The following is a 17,163-nucleotide window of genomic DNA, read 5'->3' as shown; positions in this document are numbered from 1 at the left end:
GCATCGGATGTGCTTTAGCCACGAAATTTAGTGGAGAGGTAGGGGCACATGAGATCTCCAATACCCAGAAAGAGTTTGCGCAGATTCTAAACAGTTCAGAAGATATTAAAATAATTAATATTTTTAATGGAGTCCCTAAGTCTAAACTTAGAAAAATTAAAATATTAATGTAAATAAACATGAAACTGTGTGTTAGAATGGTCCAAAAGACATGGATCAAGCCAGATCTAATCTTAGCTATTGATTAGGGACTTAATCTCGGTCGTTGATATGTCAACGACAAAAGTATAAGAGGAGGCTTGAGGGTCACTTGGAGAGCACACCAGAGTGATCAGTCATTCTATTCTCTAGAGCGAGGTTTGCTAAGAGAGAGAAAATTAGTGATCGGGTGTTGCAACTGAGGGGCATTGAGTACAAAGAGACAAACATGCAAAGATAGTACCGGGAGAGCAACGCAGTAGCCGAGGAGAGTGACGCACAGCCAACCAGAGCTCGCACAGGGCCGCGCAAAGGCAATCAGGAGCTGCGCAGAGCCTTAGAGAGGCCAGCGTTGTTGACGCAAAGGGCCAAAGGGCTCACACAGAGCCTCCTAAGGCTGATGCAGACCCATCCGGGGTGATGCAGGGCCAACCCTGGGCAGAGAGGGGCTGACGCAGTCCAGAAAGAGGTTGACGGTGGGGTTTTTGGGGCAGATTGGTGCTGAGGAGCTACCAGAAGGATTATCCGTGGTTTCAGCAAGGAGATTTGTCTCCAACTGAGAGGTATTACTACCAAGGAAATTCTATGTTGAGTAGGCCAGCTTTGGCACCCAGATTGTACTATGATATTGCTTAATAAGAAAACCCTTAGATAGTTGCATCAGTTTTTCCACATTGGATTTTTCCGGGGACATTGGTCCAAAAATAATGGTGTCATGTGGTGTGATTGTTTTTGTTTCCTTTAGTTGTTGATCTGTAATATAGTGAGCATGCACTAGCGTTTATTTTCAGTATTTACATTGTAAATAACTTGTTAAGAAACATAACAAGTAGGTAGGAATAGATAAGATAAAGTGCATGGAGTGTTTCTAACTAAGTAGACTTAGAAACTTCAACACTACACAACAGTGTATTACACAGTGCTATTACTCTAAGTCACAACACAATGCACATTGTGATGTTGTGTTTTGATGCCTCCTACACACCAGTGCTAGTACTCTAAGTCACAAAACAATGCACATTGTGATATTGTGTTTTGATGCCTCCTACACAACAGTGCTAATACTCTAGGTCACAAAACAATGCTAGCTCACAAGGTTGTACAATGGTGTGAGCACTCCAGGTTGCAAGGAAATGCCAACATGCAAGGTTGCCAAACAAGATGTTTAACATGACCACCTTGATCACAAAAATAAGTAACCTATGTTGTTTGCCTTCTCAAAAAATCACTCATTAGACAACCAGCAACACACTCATACTCAAGTAAAACTTGTGAAACTTCTCCTTGGAACAACTCTAACAAATATTGTACTTGTTTGCATTTGAACTCATCGAGGAATCCCATAACAATAACATATTTATGGCTCTTGTCAGCCCCTTTTGACCATTCCTAGTACATGTGCAAGAAATATATTTAATTGCATATATATAATTTCTTCATCGACATCCATACAATGAAATGCACTAAGTTGATCAATCAGGTGGAAATATCGTGGACATGATTAAATCATAGTGGCCGCATGTTAATCACATAAATCAAGCCAGCTACCAAGATTTTGTTGTGCAGTCTGTGTTGCACGGGTACCCGCACCCGGGGGTGGGGTTCTCGAACCCGTCCCGGGTTCCCGCACCCAAGTACCGGATCGGGTACGGGTTCTTCCCAGACGAACCCAGAAGAACCGGGTTCTTCCATGAAGAACCGGGTTCTTCAAAAAAAAGAAAATTGGGTTCTTTTCCTTTAACGAGTTCTTGGGTTCTTGGGTTCTTCGGGTGCTTGGGTTCTTGGGTTCTTCGGGTTCTTCGTGTACTTGGGTTCTTCGTGTGCTTGGGTTCTTCGGGTTCTTCGGGTTGGGTTCTTTGGGTTCTTCGGGTTCTTTGGGTTCTTCATAAAAAAACTATATTAAAAATTTAATTTTCAAATAATTTTTTTTATTGAAATTTAAAAAGTGATATGCCATAAACAAATGATATGCCATAGAATATAGAATATATGCCATAAACGAATGATATCATTTTTGGAGTCATTGATGGTCATTGGTCTGGATTGTCCTTCAGAGATGGTTGTAAGGTCTTCTGAATGTTTCTCAAGGAAATTTTCTGCCATCATTTCCAAAGATTACAGTATCCAAAGACTGTCTTTGTTCACATGCCTTAGCATTGCTCTGTGGGCATGACGTGCTGCTCAAGGGTAATGAACCATTGTAAAAATTTATCAATAGTGATAAGTTTTTCAAAACTTATGAGCGACACATTATTCTGAAATCATATATGATTATGATATCTCAATATAATAAAAGGAACATTATGGGTGTACAATCCCACAAGCAGAATATCATATCATATTGGTTGTAGCTTTGTGGAAATATTTAATAGGGTGATGACCATAGTTGGAAAAAAAAGGGTAGTTGTTTGCACATTCATGAGTCCCTTCCTACCGCAGGAGACTCTTATGATTAGTCTCTCCATTAGTCTTATGCTATAAATTTATAAAAACAATTTCAAAACTTATGCCCAAGGTTTGTTAGAGTCTGAATGTAAATTATGAATCTCCTGTATTTGTGGATCTTCAATGCCTTTAATATTATATGGCATCGAAACCAGAACTGGAAAAGAGACCTCTTACTCTGTAATTTGAGCCTGCAGATTCTTGTGGAATGAATTTATGAAACATTCATTCCCGAGCCAAATAAGTTAATAACCATCAAATTATAAACTGTAAATGCACACATACAGGTTCAGACATTTTCTATCAAATACAAAGTAGGATTGAGACCAGCCATAAGCTGTAATCAGCTGATGTTGTTAAATGGCGAAGGGCTATTTTGGAAAATGGCTAAAGTAAGTATCAAAATCTGCCAATTTCTCACAGCATTCTGATAACATCATGTTAAGATTAAAACTAGGAAAATATGCCTAAATGAATAAGCGTGTTTTGTGAAAGGGTAAGGCTGCCACTGTTTTAACTTTTTGGGATTGCTTTACCACAGAGCACACCAGGCATGGGGTAGGTGGATGATTAGACATCAAGAAAAGTCTAGACCACTATCAGGTTGAGAAGAATCTCCTATGAAAAAATTGTGTTTTTATATGGAAGAGACTAAACATGTTTAAATGATTATCATTAAAGTTTTCTTGTTTAAAGTTGAAACAATATACAAATTCAAATTTCATATATATTATTAATTATAAATTTATAATTTATAAAATATAATTATTAAAATTTAATATCATTATATTACCCGACGAACCCATGCACCCTGTTTCCAAAAATGTTGTCCCCGTCCCCGTTCCGTCCCCGTTCCCATCCCCGTCCCGTCCCCGCACCCACGTTTCCTGGCAACATAGTGTGCAGTCAATTGAACTGAACTTGGCCTCTCCATTCACTATAGTTATTTGTCAACATTGTGCTTGCCACATTCAAGGTAACGAGGTATTATGCTCAAATGTGCACAAACCCTACCTCACACAAACGTGATATGAAACTATAGAGGAACTGTGGATAGTCATCTTGTGACATTGTAATATGGTAACAGCACAGACTCATGGGAGATACAAAGATGGGTTGACTTGCAATGATGATAGAAGAGCATCGTCCACTTGATTGAGCTAGCTGTTTAACTTCCCTTAAAATTCGGGTTAGTATCAACTACATTGATAACACTATGCATCAAAGTTGACCGTGTAACTTACAAGTCTCTTGTCATAGCATGTTTAAAGAATCGGAAGATGGCTCTAAATATGTGCTTACCACATCAACTGCATGAACGACATCATCAACTTCGTACATATGAAAAAGACATCAGCAAGTCAATTAACCATCTGGTCTGCCTATAATAACAATAGGAAGACATGCTTCTATATATTGCTAACATGCCCACGGGTGTGACTTCCTGACTTCCGAGTGTGGATTGAAATTGCACCGCCCCTCACCTCCAGTGATGTCATTAAAGTTCATCTATTAGTCTCGAACTAAAACGATTTGTTGATCTCGCTGACAGAACCAATAGAAAATACAACAAAATTTTGCTAGAAAAGTTATTTTGCGTTGATTAATTCTGAATTCATTCTTCTAATAAATTTCTATGATCTCTCCACTAATATCTATTTCGTGTTATTACAAGATGGTGTTCATGTTCATTGTGAAGATCGCTGATGTTCACAAGCCTGCCACCACACCACGAAGAGTTACAAATAAATATAAAATCTAAACACTTAACATTCGCAACTGCCAAGCTATAACAGCATACTAATCTATGTTTGCAAAAGACAACATAAAGTCTACCCCTGCTGGAATACAAGGGCGGGCAGCTCATGAGATCTTCGTCCATATTAGTTACAAGGACCTAATTAATCCAGTAAAATTTATATCGGTCCTTAATGTAATAATGCTTGCACGTAAACTTATCGTCTTCTGATATGTGATTAATGTAAACAAAATTACAGTTGGACATTTACAGTCGCATGCTAAAACAACACACATCTGCAGATAGAAACCACTACATATATGTCGTCCATTAGATTGAAAAGAGTAATGCCCATATTGAAAATTGTATAATAGCAAGATCAATTCCAACTCAGTTTGAGAAAGTAATATCTAAGATCAGCTAGCACTCATTGGCAGCTGCAGTATACATCAAGGGAACCCTACAATTAGCTTCCAATCAAAGCCTGTTTGGGGGGTTCTTCCAATTTTGAACCCGTGAGCTAATTTACATAGGTGGGCACAGTCATAATTGTTCGTAGTAGGATTCGGGTATTTTACAGCATCACTGATGAAATCTATACGAGATTCATACTCAAGAGTCAAGACACTACAATAAGAGTGCAGGTTAATCATAATGTTTCTTATACTCCATAAAGAAAATATGTGTTCCTTAAGGTAACAATAATTCCTTGATGGTATGTAGCTCCAACAACCTCTTACTCAGCATAGGAACTATAGCAAATAACATGTGCTCGTTTCTCAAAGGACAACAACAGTCATTCGGAATGTGCACCTTTGGAACCAGCATAACCTCCACCAAAATTGACTGAAATAAATTTCCTCTGACCTGGTTTTAATTGGTGACTTCCACGTTTGTTCAATTAAATGCAACCAGGGCCTGTAGGACACAACCTGAATATATTCAAACATCACTAATTACATTGGTTTCCTCATTGCTTCACTGACTGGGACTCTCCATTTAACTTTGTTTCAGGGTTGGAAAAAATGGGCATAGGTAGTGAAGTGGGATTCACACCATTTAAAAGAGAGGTGCGCGTAATGAAAATTTCTTTACCATTTGCATCATTAGGCATGTCCTCAACACCAACCCCTGACATAGTTGTGGACCCCTCTTGTAGGTTTTCCATGTTGCATCGCCTCAGGGAAGGAACATCCCCTTCACAATACCGGTGCCATAGCTTTCGGTATGTTGATTCCAAACCATGAACAAAGTTATGTCCATCAGAAATCTTGGACTTCAGCATCCGTTCCCGAAGACACATCCTCAGAGATGAGAGCAAAGGAATGTTAGAAGCTAACTCCAATGCCTTGCTGACATACTCATCTTCAGTTTGAACAATTAAATTTGTCAAACCTGCAAAAACACAGGTGAAGCTTGCAGTTAAAACTTCCATGCTATTTCACAAATAATCAGCAGACTCGTGCAATTTATTAGTTCTGCAAAAAAACACAAACAAGCGAAGGGAAAGTAGTAGTTTCTGCATACAAACTTACAAAAATGGAACATGAAAAACATCCACTTATAGCAACTAAATTAAACAACAGAATCCAGTAAAACAGATTACACTGGACAACACTTTTGCAGGTTTGTTTCTAACAGTAGAAACCCATGCTCAATGCTAGATTTTGATTGTAAAGCAAGGATTCTCTTATAAGTTTTCTGCAGAATTGGTCTTTAAAAAACTAAAGATAAAGATGCAATTCATAATAAAACCAACCCTACAGAAGGAACTGCTTAGGAGGGAGGCCATGAAGACCAAATTTGTAAATTTTTCAGCAAGCAAAATTAAAGTTCACTCTTCTCAATGGGATTTTGGTTCAATGCTTAAGCATAGGTGCCGAGAGTTCCCCCACCAACATTCACATCCCCCAGAGAGAAGTTCCCCCCTCGTGTACCATCTCACCTATCCAAGCAGATGGCCTCTAGCAGTTGGGCCTAGGTGCATGTCCTGGGCAGCTTTAGCAGAATCAATACCACCCACTGGCAGCATCTTACCCGAAGGGATCTTCCTCAAAGTGCTGAGAAGAGGCTATTGCCAAGGCACCCTTGTCCAACCATGATAAGAGAATGCATCTTGTCAAAGAAAGTACTTCATTCTAGTTAAAACAGTGGGTACGCATAATTAATAAACCAAGGAAAATTTGTAATCCAATTGCTTCAATTGGTATATGTTTAGAAGAGGGTAGACCTTTTGCATTTCCTATTTATATACTAAAACAGCTTCCATAATACAGTAGTATCTGGTTATCAAAATTTATTATTTGGTTTTCTTTTAAATAAAACCATTTTAGTGATCCTATAGGTACTGACTTGTATTGTAATTTAGGAGAACATCCATTTGTTCATGCAAGAAAGACATGAATGTTTCTACATCTATTCAAGATGTTTCACCCCAAATGCAAAATTAATAATTCTTCTTGAATAGAAAATAATTGGAGTTTCATTTTCTCTCAAGGGTTGTCTTTACACTGTGAAGCTAGAATGTAACAAAATAGCTGCTTGACCTCTTAGATGGACCTATTGCCATTAAAAGATACTATCCCTGCCCTTCTAGTCCTACACAATCACCTGAATCCTAGTGCATCAAGTTTGCAATACAAGACAACTAAAACACACGTGCCTTTTTCATTGTTTCAAATTTGGAATCCCATCATTCTTCACAATCAGATTAATGAAGCTTCATTCAAACTTCAAAGCCAAGGATAAATATAATTGCTGCAAGTGTCATGTTATAATCAGACTCTAAGAGCTATAAATGAGGGAAGGCAAGTTGCTATTTTAGGCAACATCCAGGTTCAATCTTGGACATAGTTTGCCAATAGACTATAGGATAATACCAGTGCAAATAGCAAGCGCTAGCCAAAAAGTTGTTCTCTGTATTTTATTTTCAGATGCCTCATCCAGTAAGATATAAGCAAATGACACCATTGACTTTTCAATGATTAAGGGATTAAAAGGAGATCCCTTTCCTCCCTTTCTACCTTTATCTGATACCCTGACCAGAAGTATCTGGCACTCCATATGCATGAAGCAGGGACTCCCAGGTAGCAAACCCCAAAAGTTTCTTCAGGACCCTGTCCTACCAGATTGATTCTCTTTTCTTGAGCCTATTTCAGCACTTTTTGGCACTAATTAGCCACGGAAAAAAATCGGTGATCACCATAACAGGCACCAGATCTGTGAGACCACATACATCCTCTTGCCATAGGGCCATTCAAGTATTTCCAACAGGGAAAGTTTGTCCTCATCATAGATCAGATCAAGCACCCAATCCAAGCCAGACTTGTAACATGAGATTCTTTTCTTCAACCTGCAATGTTAGGGAAAAATTTGCTCGTGGCTCCCATGCACCTCTAAAGATCACCCAGCCAACCCTCTCAGCCTTGCACGCTATCCAAACAACAGGATTAGATAGTGCAATAATTCCATGTCAGTAATTGATATCATGGCAGATATGTTAAATTATGGTATGTTCTATGCTTAGAGCAGTTTACTTATTTTTCTTCTTATTAGCCACAGATTAGCAATCACATATACATTAAGTAAAGTGCAGATAGAACATTAAATGATCAACAGAAAACAAGCCAAGACAAGAGACACAAGATGTGGCGGCTAGCCAAGGACAAACCCCAAGCGGGGAAACCCTTTGATCAAATCTTTTTATCTTCAATAGTTCAGCAGAGAGAAATAGTACAAAATCTGAATTCTGTAATTTTATATCAGCAGCAACAAACCATAGATCAGCAAAGTCAAACTTGGTCAAACTAGCTGAGATTGACCTCTAAAATACTTGGTCAATTTCCAGTCAGCTTGTCCTCGAACAGCCTGAAGAAACAGCCCTTGAACAGCCCCAAAAGTTCAGTCAATTTGCAGATTTCTGAAGTCAACTTGCAGCCCTAAACTAGGGCAGTCAACACCGGTCAAACCAGAGGTCAGATCACCTCGATTTTTGTGCCAAAAATTGCGGCCTGCCTAGGAGAGGCAACCACACCCAATCCACACTTCTGGAAGGTCAATGCTTGGTCAACATTGATCAAAGAGATGACTTGCTGCCCTAGCATCCTTCTTTTTGTGTCTTCCTTGCCCTAGGACGTCTTCCTTTCGACCACATGTGTGAGAGAGAGAGAGGCTCCTTTTATGCGTAGGAGAAAAAGAGAGAGAAGATGAGTGAATTGAATTGTCCAAATGAGGAGAATGCTCCTTGTATTTATATGCAAACATTGAGGTTGAATAGACATGACTGTTGGGCTTCTGAGCCTACATAAGTTTGCTGGCCGACCTTGACAATTTTTCCATAATCAAAATAAATTCATATCTCCATAAATACTTATCGGAATTGGATGATATTTAGATCAATCCTACACCTCTCGATGAGAGGAATCTAGGAAAAATATCAAAAGCCATAAATAAGGTGATCCACAAGGAGTTTGGCCCTAGTTGCCAATTTTAACACTCCCTCTCAACTAGGGAGAACTTCATCTGCAATCCGTCAGACCGTCGCTACTATCCATCCATCAAATGCATTGTCCTGTACAGCTTGACCCCACTCTACTCTGCTCTGCTTTGTTCTGCTTTGCTCTGCTCGAACTATGAAGAAGAAGAAATGATCGAAGATGTATCATACCATCTTCCACTGACCCAAAGTCAGTCTCAGAGTGTGAACCACTCCCACTAATCCCAGATCAGTATCATTGATCCCAGATCATTGGAGGTCTTCCTAGCATAGGGAGTATGGTAGATACAGCGATGTGTCCATCAATAGTACTACTATGGTCCCTATCCTCATTTCCCTGCTCATTGATCACATGAGAGGTACTTCCCATGAGTCCCAGACTGCATGGGTAGGATGCCTCGATAGGAGAACTAATCATCCTGTCCACAGGAGAACAAATCATCATGTCCAGTGGATGCCACGGAGAACTAATCATCCTGGCCTACAGGAGAACTAATCATACTGCTCCACAGTCGCCACAGAGAACGAATCATCCTGGCCCATAGGAGAACTAATCATCCTGTTCCACAGTTGCCACGGGGTGTCACAGGGGAAGGTTGAACCTTTACCCTGTACATAGTGCACCACCAAGGGATGGTGAGTCGCCCTGTGGTCACATGTCGCTCCAAGAAGTACCCCAAGCCCCACTGGAGCTCCCAAAGCTCAATACATCATACTCAAGCCTCATAAGAGGGTCTCTGAATGACACCAAATCGTTCTCGGAAAGTCAGGAACTTGACCTTTCCTAGGGGCTTTGTCAAAATGTCGACGACCTGTTCATCTATACTGATATGTTGGAGCCTTATGCTCCTCGTTGCACCATGTCTCGAATATAGTGGTGCCTGATATCGATATGCTTGGAGCGATCATGAAATACAAGATTCTCTGAACGAATCCCGCTTTGGTTGTCACACAGAACCACAGTGGTATCCAGTGTAAATCCAAACAGCTCACTGAAGAGCTTTCGCAACCACACTGCCTCACAGGAGTCCATGCTAGCAGCAATGTACTCTGCCTCGGCGGTGCTCAAAGCCACCGACTTCTGCTTCCTACTCATCCAGGATATCGAGGCAGATCCCAATGAGAAACAGCACCCGAAAGTGCTCTTTCGGTCCACCACACTGCCTGTCCAATCAGCATCAGTATACCCAAGTAGTCTCACATCTTCGGCAGTGTATCTCAACCCATGAGTGATTGTGACACGAAGATATCTCAACAGATTCTTGGCACCAATCAAATGTGAGTGGTGAGGCTCAACCATATGTTGACTATGTGTTGACTGCAACGCATATATCCGAATGGGAGTTCACCAAGAACATTAATGCTCCGACAAGTTGACGATACTTGGTAGCATTTCGTAAAATAGGTCTGGCAGCACTACCGCTTAACTTTTTGAAGTCAAGCTCCATCGGGGTAGTTACGGGCTTGCAGTGCACCATGTCGAATCTCTCCAATATCTTCACCACATATTTTCCTTGAGATAGGAAAATCTCCCTAGGTTTCTGCCAGACTTCCAGTCCTAGGAAATAGTGCATAAGTCCTAGATCTTTCATCTTGAACTCAGAATCCAGCTCCCTCTTACATTCGTGAATGAGAGGGTCTGCACCTGCTAGAAAGAGGTCATCAACATATAGCACCAGTATGAGAGGCTTATCATCTATAACCATAAAGTAAAGGTTAGGGTCGGCTTCACTCCTAGTGAATCCCAGCTTCATCAAGTAGCTATCGATCCTTTCATACCATGCTCGAGGTGCTTGCTTTAGCCCATAGAGGGCCTTCTTCAACCTGCACACATGAGATTCTCGATCATAAATCTCAAATCCTTCGGGTTGTTCCACATAGACCTCTTTGATCGAACCATGTAAGAACGCAGTCTTGACATCCATCTGCTGTAGGTTCCATCCTTGCGAAGCAGCAAGGGCTATGATTGAGCGAATAGTGGTATATCGTGCAACAGGTGCAAATATCTCGTTGTAGTCTATACCTTCCTTCTGGGAGAAGCCACGAGTGACAAAACGAGCCTTATACTTTTTTGCACTTCCATCAACTACATGCTTTATCTTGTAAAGCCATTTTGAAGAGACAACTGCTTTGTCCTTGGGTCTGGGGACAACATACCAAACATCGTTTTTCATAATGGACTCATATTCCTCGGTCATAACATCCTTCCATACTTGATGCTTGACGGCATCTGTGAATGACGAAGGCTCATTTTGGATGATCGTGCTCATGATGGTCAGGTATCCCTAATACCTGTTCAGCTTCTTACTTTCACGGAAGGTTCCTCGGGGTGCAATGTGTCCTTCAGCATCATCAAGTGTCCACCTAAGCCATGAAGGCCTCTTCATAGAAGAGGAAGGCTCTTGCGGAGGAGGATCAATAGGATCCATAGGTTCTTCCACATCAGGCATCATCTCATCTTCTTTTTCCTTCAGTTCGCCGGTGTTAGCTTCTTTAGATCCCCTTAAAGTAAGAAGATTGTCTACCTTGCTAAGAGCCATATCTTCGTCAAAGGTGACATCATGACTAATCTCGACTTCCCTTTGACCAACTACATAGATTCTATAGCCCTTAGTATTTTCGCTATAGCCCATGAAGATTCCTTTCTTTCCAGATGCACCCAATTTATTCCTTTTTCTTTAGGCACATGAAAATATACAAGGCATCCAAAAATTCTAAAATGAGATACGTCGGGTTTCTTACCGGTGAACATTTCTTCGAGAGTCTTGGAACCCAATGCTTGATGACGGCATCGGTTTTGTACATATACGGCAGTATTTGCAGCTTCGGCTCATAGAAACTTCAGAAGTCTTTGATCATGGAGCATAGCACGGACAACTTCCACAACTGTACGATTCTTCCTTTCCGCCACACCATTCTGTTCAAGAGTGTATGTTGTAGTAGTCTCCCTCTTAATGCCAGCCTCTTTGCAAAAGTCATGAAACTCATTGGATTCATATTCAATCCCATTATCAGTCCTTAAGATCTTGATCTTTTTTTTGGTTTGATTCTCGATCAAGGCTTTGAAATGCCGAAACCAGAACACTTCATCCTTCTTTTTCAAGAAGTATATCCAAGTCTTGCGAGAATAATCATCTGTAAAAATGAGGTAATATAAATATCCTCCCAAGGAGTTCACAGGCATCATACCGGATATGTCTGAGTGAACCAACTGCAATATATCGGAGGTCTTGCTTTGGCTTGAGGGGAATGGTCCCCTTTTGAGCTTCCCTTTGGCACATCCTGGACATACACCCTCTTGCTCTAATCTGAACGCGGGCATCCCCGTCACCATTTTTCTTACACCGGGTAGAGCTTTATAATGAAGGTGAGCAAACCTCTGATGCCATAGTTCGGACTGAAGAGATGTGTCACAAGACATGACACTCAGCAGACTTCCACCGACCTGATATAATGAATCAACTCGAAACCCAAGAGTAAAAGCATCTTTAAAGTTCTTTTTCCATACACGTACCTTGCCATCGCTGAAGGCCACCTTGTAGCCTTTGTCTTCCATTACCGAAATGGACACCAGGTTCTTTTTGAGATCAGGGACATATAATACATCTTGTAAGTGGAGGGTATTACCCTGATTCAATTGAAGAGTGACATTTCCTACGCCTTTCACGGGATATTTTGATTTATCTTCAAGAACAATTTCCAGGTTGGTTTCCTTCTCTATCAGATTATAGAGAGCTTCTTTGTAACCAGTGAAGTGCTTTGAGGCACCACTATTAATAAGCCAATTTCCCAGCGAGTCCGGGGGAGCAGTAGTAGATAGAGCTGCTGGTAGATAATATTCATCTTGCTTATTGTTAACAGTTTTAGATTCATACCTGGAATTTCTTGCCTTCTTGAATGGTTGTCCTCTTCCTAGATTTCCGGCACTTCTTTTACATCTATCATTTGACCTGCCATTCCTTTGATTGCCTTGAGAGGGATTTTGATCATCGTCCCAGTGTGAGTCCCTTTTATCAGGGCACTCCCTTGCATAATGACCCGTTTTATTGCAATTGTAACATCATCCTTTTCTTCCACTCTTTGGTCCAGCCTTTCCTTTGAATTTAGCCCTGGAATTGTTTCTTCTTTTAGTATGAGAAGAAAAGGCAGAGGGATGACCTTTAAGTATGGGCATTTCTCGCTCTTCCATCCTCGTTTCTTCTTGAATGCATCTGGCCATTAATTCCTCAAATCCAAGAATTAAGTTATTGTTCAGAAGAGTAGTCCTGAATAAATACCATTCAGATGGCAGTCCTCCAAGAGTTGTGAGTGTCATTTCCCTGTCAAGTATTACTTCCCCAATAGATAGGAGATCATTCTTGATCTCGGTGATCCTTAAGAAATATGCTTGCATACTCTCATCTTTGCCTTTCTTAATTTCCTTTAGCTTATTTCTAAGAAACATGACTTGATTTGCATCATTAACTTTAAATAAACTCACCAGTCTATCGTAGATTTCCTTGGAGGTGTTCAGTGCAGAAACATAGGGCACCAAGCGTTTGTCGATAGAGTCCCGGATGATCTTCCTTGCTTTGACTTCTCCCTTGCTCCATTTGTTCCTAGAAGCAGCGGATGCATTTGATGGAGGCTCAACAATCTCGCCTCTCACATGGTCCAACACTTCCTGCTCTTCTAATGTTAGATCGAGAGACATCTTCCACCCCTGATAGTCAGACTTCTCACGGAGTTTGTCTTCAGCAGGGAAGTGTGTTGAGGACCCCATGATTTCTTTTTAAGATAGCCTTGCCAACCTTCTCTTCAGTGATTTCTCTTGCTCTTGCTCAGGCTTTGTCTTCACCTCATCTCTGATACCATGTTAAATTATGGTATGTTCTATGCTTAGAGCAGTTTACTTATTTTTCTTCTTATTAGCCACAGATTAGCAATCACATATACATTAAGTAAAGTGCAGATAGAACATTAAATGATCAACAAAAAACAAGCCAAGACAAGAGACACAAGATGTGGTGGCTAGCCAGAGACAAACCCTAATGCGGGGAAATCCTTTGATCAAATCTTCTTTTATCTTCAATAGTTCAGCAGAGAGAAATAGTACAAAATCTGAATTCTGTAATTTTATATCAACAGCAGCAAACCCTAGATCAGCGAAGTCAAACTTGGTCAAACCAGTATTTTAAAAGCCGGTCGGCTCGGAACCGACTCAGCCGAGTTGGTTCGAGTCGGTAAAAAAATTTGCGACTCGGCCTTCAAACCGGTTCGGTCGGCCGAGTTAAGACTGATCTGGCCGAGTCATGGCATGACTCGGTTAGGTCAATCTTAACTCGACTGACATGGCCGAGTTTGTATCAACTCGGCCAGGTCACTTCCTGTTGCCAGCAAACCCCAAAAACGCAATTTTTTTTTTATTTTTTTATGTTTTTTCTGAGTGTGGGGGACTCCAAATGGTTTTATTAATTGGTTTTTTGGTCTTTGGGGTCCATTCCCCTCTCCTAGTATTGATATGCTATTCAAATTTCATGGTAATGTTAAATTCTTAAAGTAAAAGTGACATTCTCCTTAATCTTCATTTTCATCCTTTTACTTAAATTTTTAACATTACCATGAAATGACTCAAGATGTTTGAGAGTGGTTCCAGCCTCATTGGATTTCATATGGAGAAAGTAGAATTTTAGATTTCATTCAAAATCCAGCAGACTTATCAGTTTTTCAGGATTTCAGGATTGGGGGATTGCAATGTTTCCATTGAATTTTGTCATGTATTAGGGTATGGAACTCGTATTTAATCAAGAGCACCAATCCCTCTATGTACCTTGATGTTAGTGACATTGGTTGTCGAACTCCTCCGATATTCGCTCCCAAACCGAGAGCTTCTGAAAATGTCGCTCTCGCTCCCCACTTTCGCTCTCGTTCCCAAGTAACACTGAGCCAGATGATGTTGGCAACTCTAGCAGTAGCCAGTGGTAATAGTCACAGACTTTTGTTGTAGAGGCCATTTATAGCCTCCTTGGTTATGTGTTTTTGTTTTGATCTCTATATCATCAGTGTGTATGTATTGAACAGTGCACTGGGTGCCATTTTGATATAATGGATACATTCATGAGCCTACTTTGATCATACGTTGTCTTATATCTATATTCTAATGCTGTGTGTTTGGAAACATGAATGAAAATCTTTAAAATTATGTGTTTTTATAATAACAAGACATTTTTTCAGCTCAGCATGTCTCTAATAAGGGCTGAGATTAAAAGGGTTAGGGCCTCTTTAGATAATCTTGGGCGCGCAACACTCTCAGCACACCTAAAGCTAGCCAGCATCATAAGCGAAAATCTCTGGTCTGTTATCGTTGCCAGGGCTGCTCTGAAAAGCATTAATGAAGGACAAGTTACTGAAAAAGGAAATTGTCCAATTTACTTCACAAATCGCAGTTTAAAAATGAAAAATTGGGCATTTCCACGGATAATTCAGCATACGCAGTAGTGTTGTCTAAGTAGTGGTTTAGATATCTGTTATGGAGCCAGCAATCTCCGTACGATTAGAAGAGATACGCAGAACGCAAGAAGCCTCGGCAACATTGACAGCAATAACTTCAGCGATGCCCATAGCACTGTGAAACCTGCGCAGAAACAAACTAACAGCAATCAAGGGTTAGATCCATTAGTTCAGCAATCAAGGGTTAGAACCATTGATTGTTCAGCTGTCGCAGTAGAAGGCTCGGACAGCGCCGGTGGCAGCATCAACAGTCTGAACTACGGTTTTGAAATCGGTTATGAAAATTCGGTGGGCAGCGTGGATAACATTACTAAGAACACAGGCAAACTTCAAGATTATCCAATGTGCAGCAACAAGGAACCGATTGAGGACAGAACGCAAATCAAAAATCTTATACCGGACTGCAACCATGAACCTGCGCAGAAACAAAGTAACTTGACGGGCAGCATAAATACGCATGAGACTATTGAGAACTTGGAGGATCTTGCGCAGAAGAGAAACTCTATTTTAAGTAACCCCGTGGACAGCAATCAAGATTTAGACAAACATAATGTGTTGGACAATTGTAATAACCATAACTCACTTGTAAGCATAATTAACAGCAATCAGGGGTTAGAGGACACTGATTTAATCAGTAGTAACAACAATGAAAGTTTAAAGAAAGATGGAACATCTTCGGTCAACACCTCTGAAATGAAATTAAAAAGGAAAGTTGTAAATCTGTCTTCACAAGATTTAGAACCCGAAGTCATTAAAGTCCTCAGAAAAGGTCTGGGATTTGCTGTTACCCCGAAAAACCTTCCTATTGAGAAAATGATTTGAAGCATAGAAGATGGGATTAACAACCTTCCTTTGGAAGATAAGGAAGCATTAAGGCAAGAGTGCTCCCTTATTATGAGAAAGGCCAAAGCTCCCAGAAGTAATTTGAGTAAAGCAGAACAAAGGGCCTTCAAATCCCTTCGTAACAATGATAAAATTGTGGTTCTCAAGGCAGATAAGGGAGGAGCAGCCGTGATCTTGGATAAAGAAGATTATATATACAAAATGAACGATCATATCAATTGTGGTAGTTATAAGAGGCTGAGCAATAACCCCATCCCTGAAAAAGGTGAAAAAGGCAATTTTGGAATCCAATCTTGATGATAAATTAAAAAAGAAATTAATTCCCTCTAGTGAATGCATCCCTAGGATTTATGGGTTACCCAAAATCCATAAAGATGGAGTCCCTCTTAGACCCATAGTCAATACCATTGGATCCCCAACCTATGAGCTCGCTAAGTATGTTGCTAAAATCCTCAAGCCCCTTGTTGGAAAAACTGATTCTTTCATCAAAGACTCCCATGACTTCGTGAATCTCATTAAGAATGAGAAGATAGAACATGATGACATCCTTGTCAGCTTTGACGTAGTGTCCTTATTCACCAAGATTCCTCTTGAAGAAGCCATTCAAGTTATAAAGGATGTTACTGATCCAGGGACTGCAAGGTTGGCTGAAATCTGCTTGCGATCAACAGTTTTCACCTTCCAGGGAACATATTATGAGCAGACATCTGGAGTGGCAATGGGATCCCCCCTTTCGCCAATCGTGGCCAACTTATACATGGAATATTTTGAAAAGAAGGCCCTAGAATCTTACCCTTTGAAACCAGCATGGTGGAAGCGATTCGTCGATGATACTAATATAAAATGGACACATGGTAAAGCAGAGCTTGAAAAGTTTTTTATTCACCTAAATTCCATCTCTTCAGAAATAAAATTCACTATGGAGCTTGAAGAAAACATGAGCATCCCTTTTTTA

The 17,163-nt window shown here is 40.4% G+C and overlaps 1 protein-coding gene across 1 annotated transcript in view; it reads right to left on the bottom strand.

Moving 5' to 3' along the window:
• Positions 1 to 4,684: 4,684 nt before the first annotated feature.
• SPY (Tetratricopeptide repeat (TPR)-like superfamily protein) overlaps positions 4,685 to 17,163 on the bottom strand; it is a 310,171-nt gene continuing 297,692 nt past the window's right edge. Inside the window, exon 18 of the mRNA XM_089384094.1 lies at positions 4,685 to 5,776. Within this exon, the coding sequence (XP_089240220.1) occupies positions 5,352 to 5,776 (425 nt within the window). The 3' untranslated portion in view covers positions 4,685 to 5,351. The remainder of the gene's footprint in view (positions 5,777 to 17,163) is intronic.

The sequence above is a fragment of the Pinus tabuliformis genome, chromosome Q, assembly GCF_031772625.1.
Source record: "Pinus tabuliformis cultivar Carrire ecotype Pingquan chromosome Q, CPIR1, whole genome shotgun sequence".
Lineage (NCBI taxonomy): Eukaryota > Viridiplantae > Streptophyta > Pinopsida > Pinales > Pinaceae > Pinus > Pinus tabuliformis.
The sequence above is the reverse complement of the archived record's forward strand: the minus strand, read 5'-3'. Positions and strand labels throughout refer to the sequence as shown.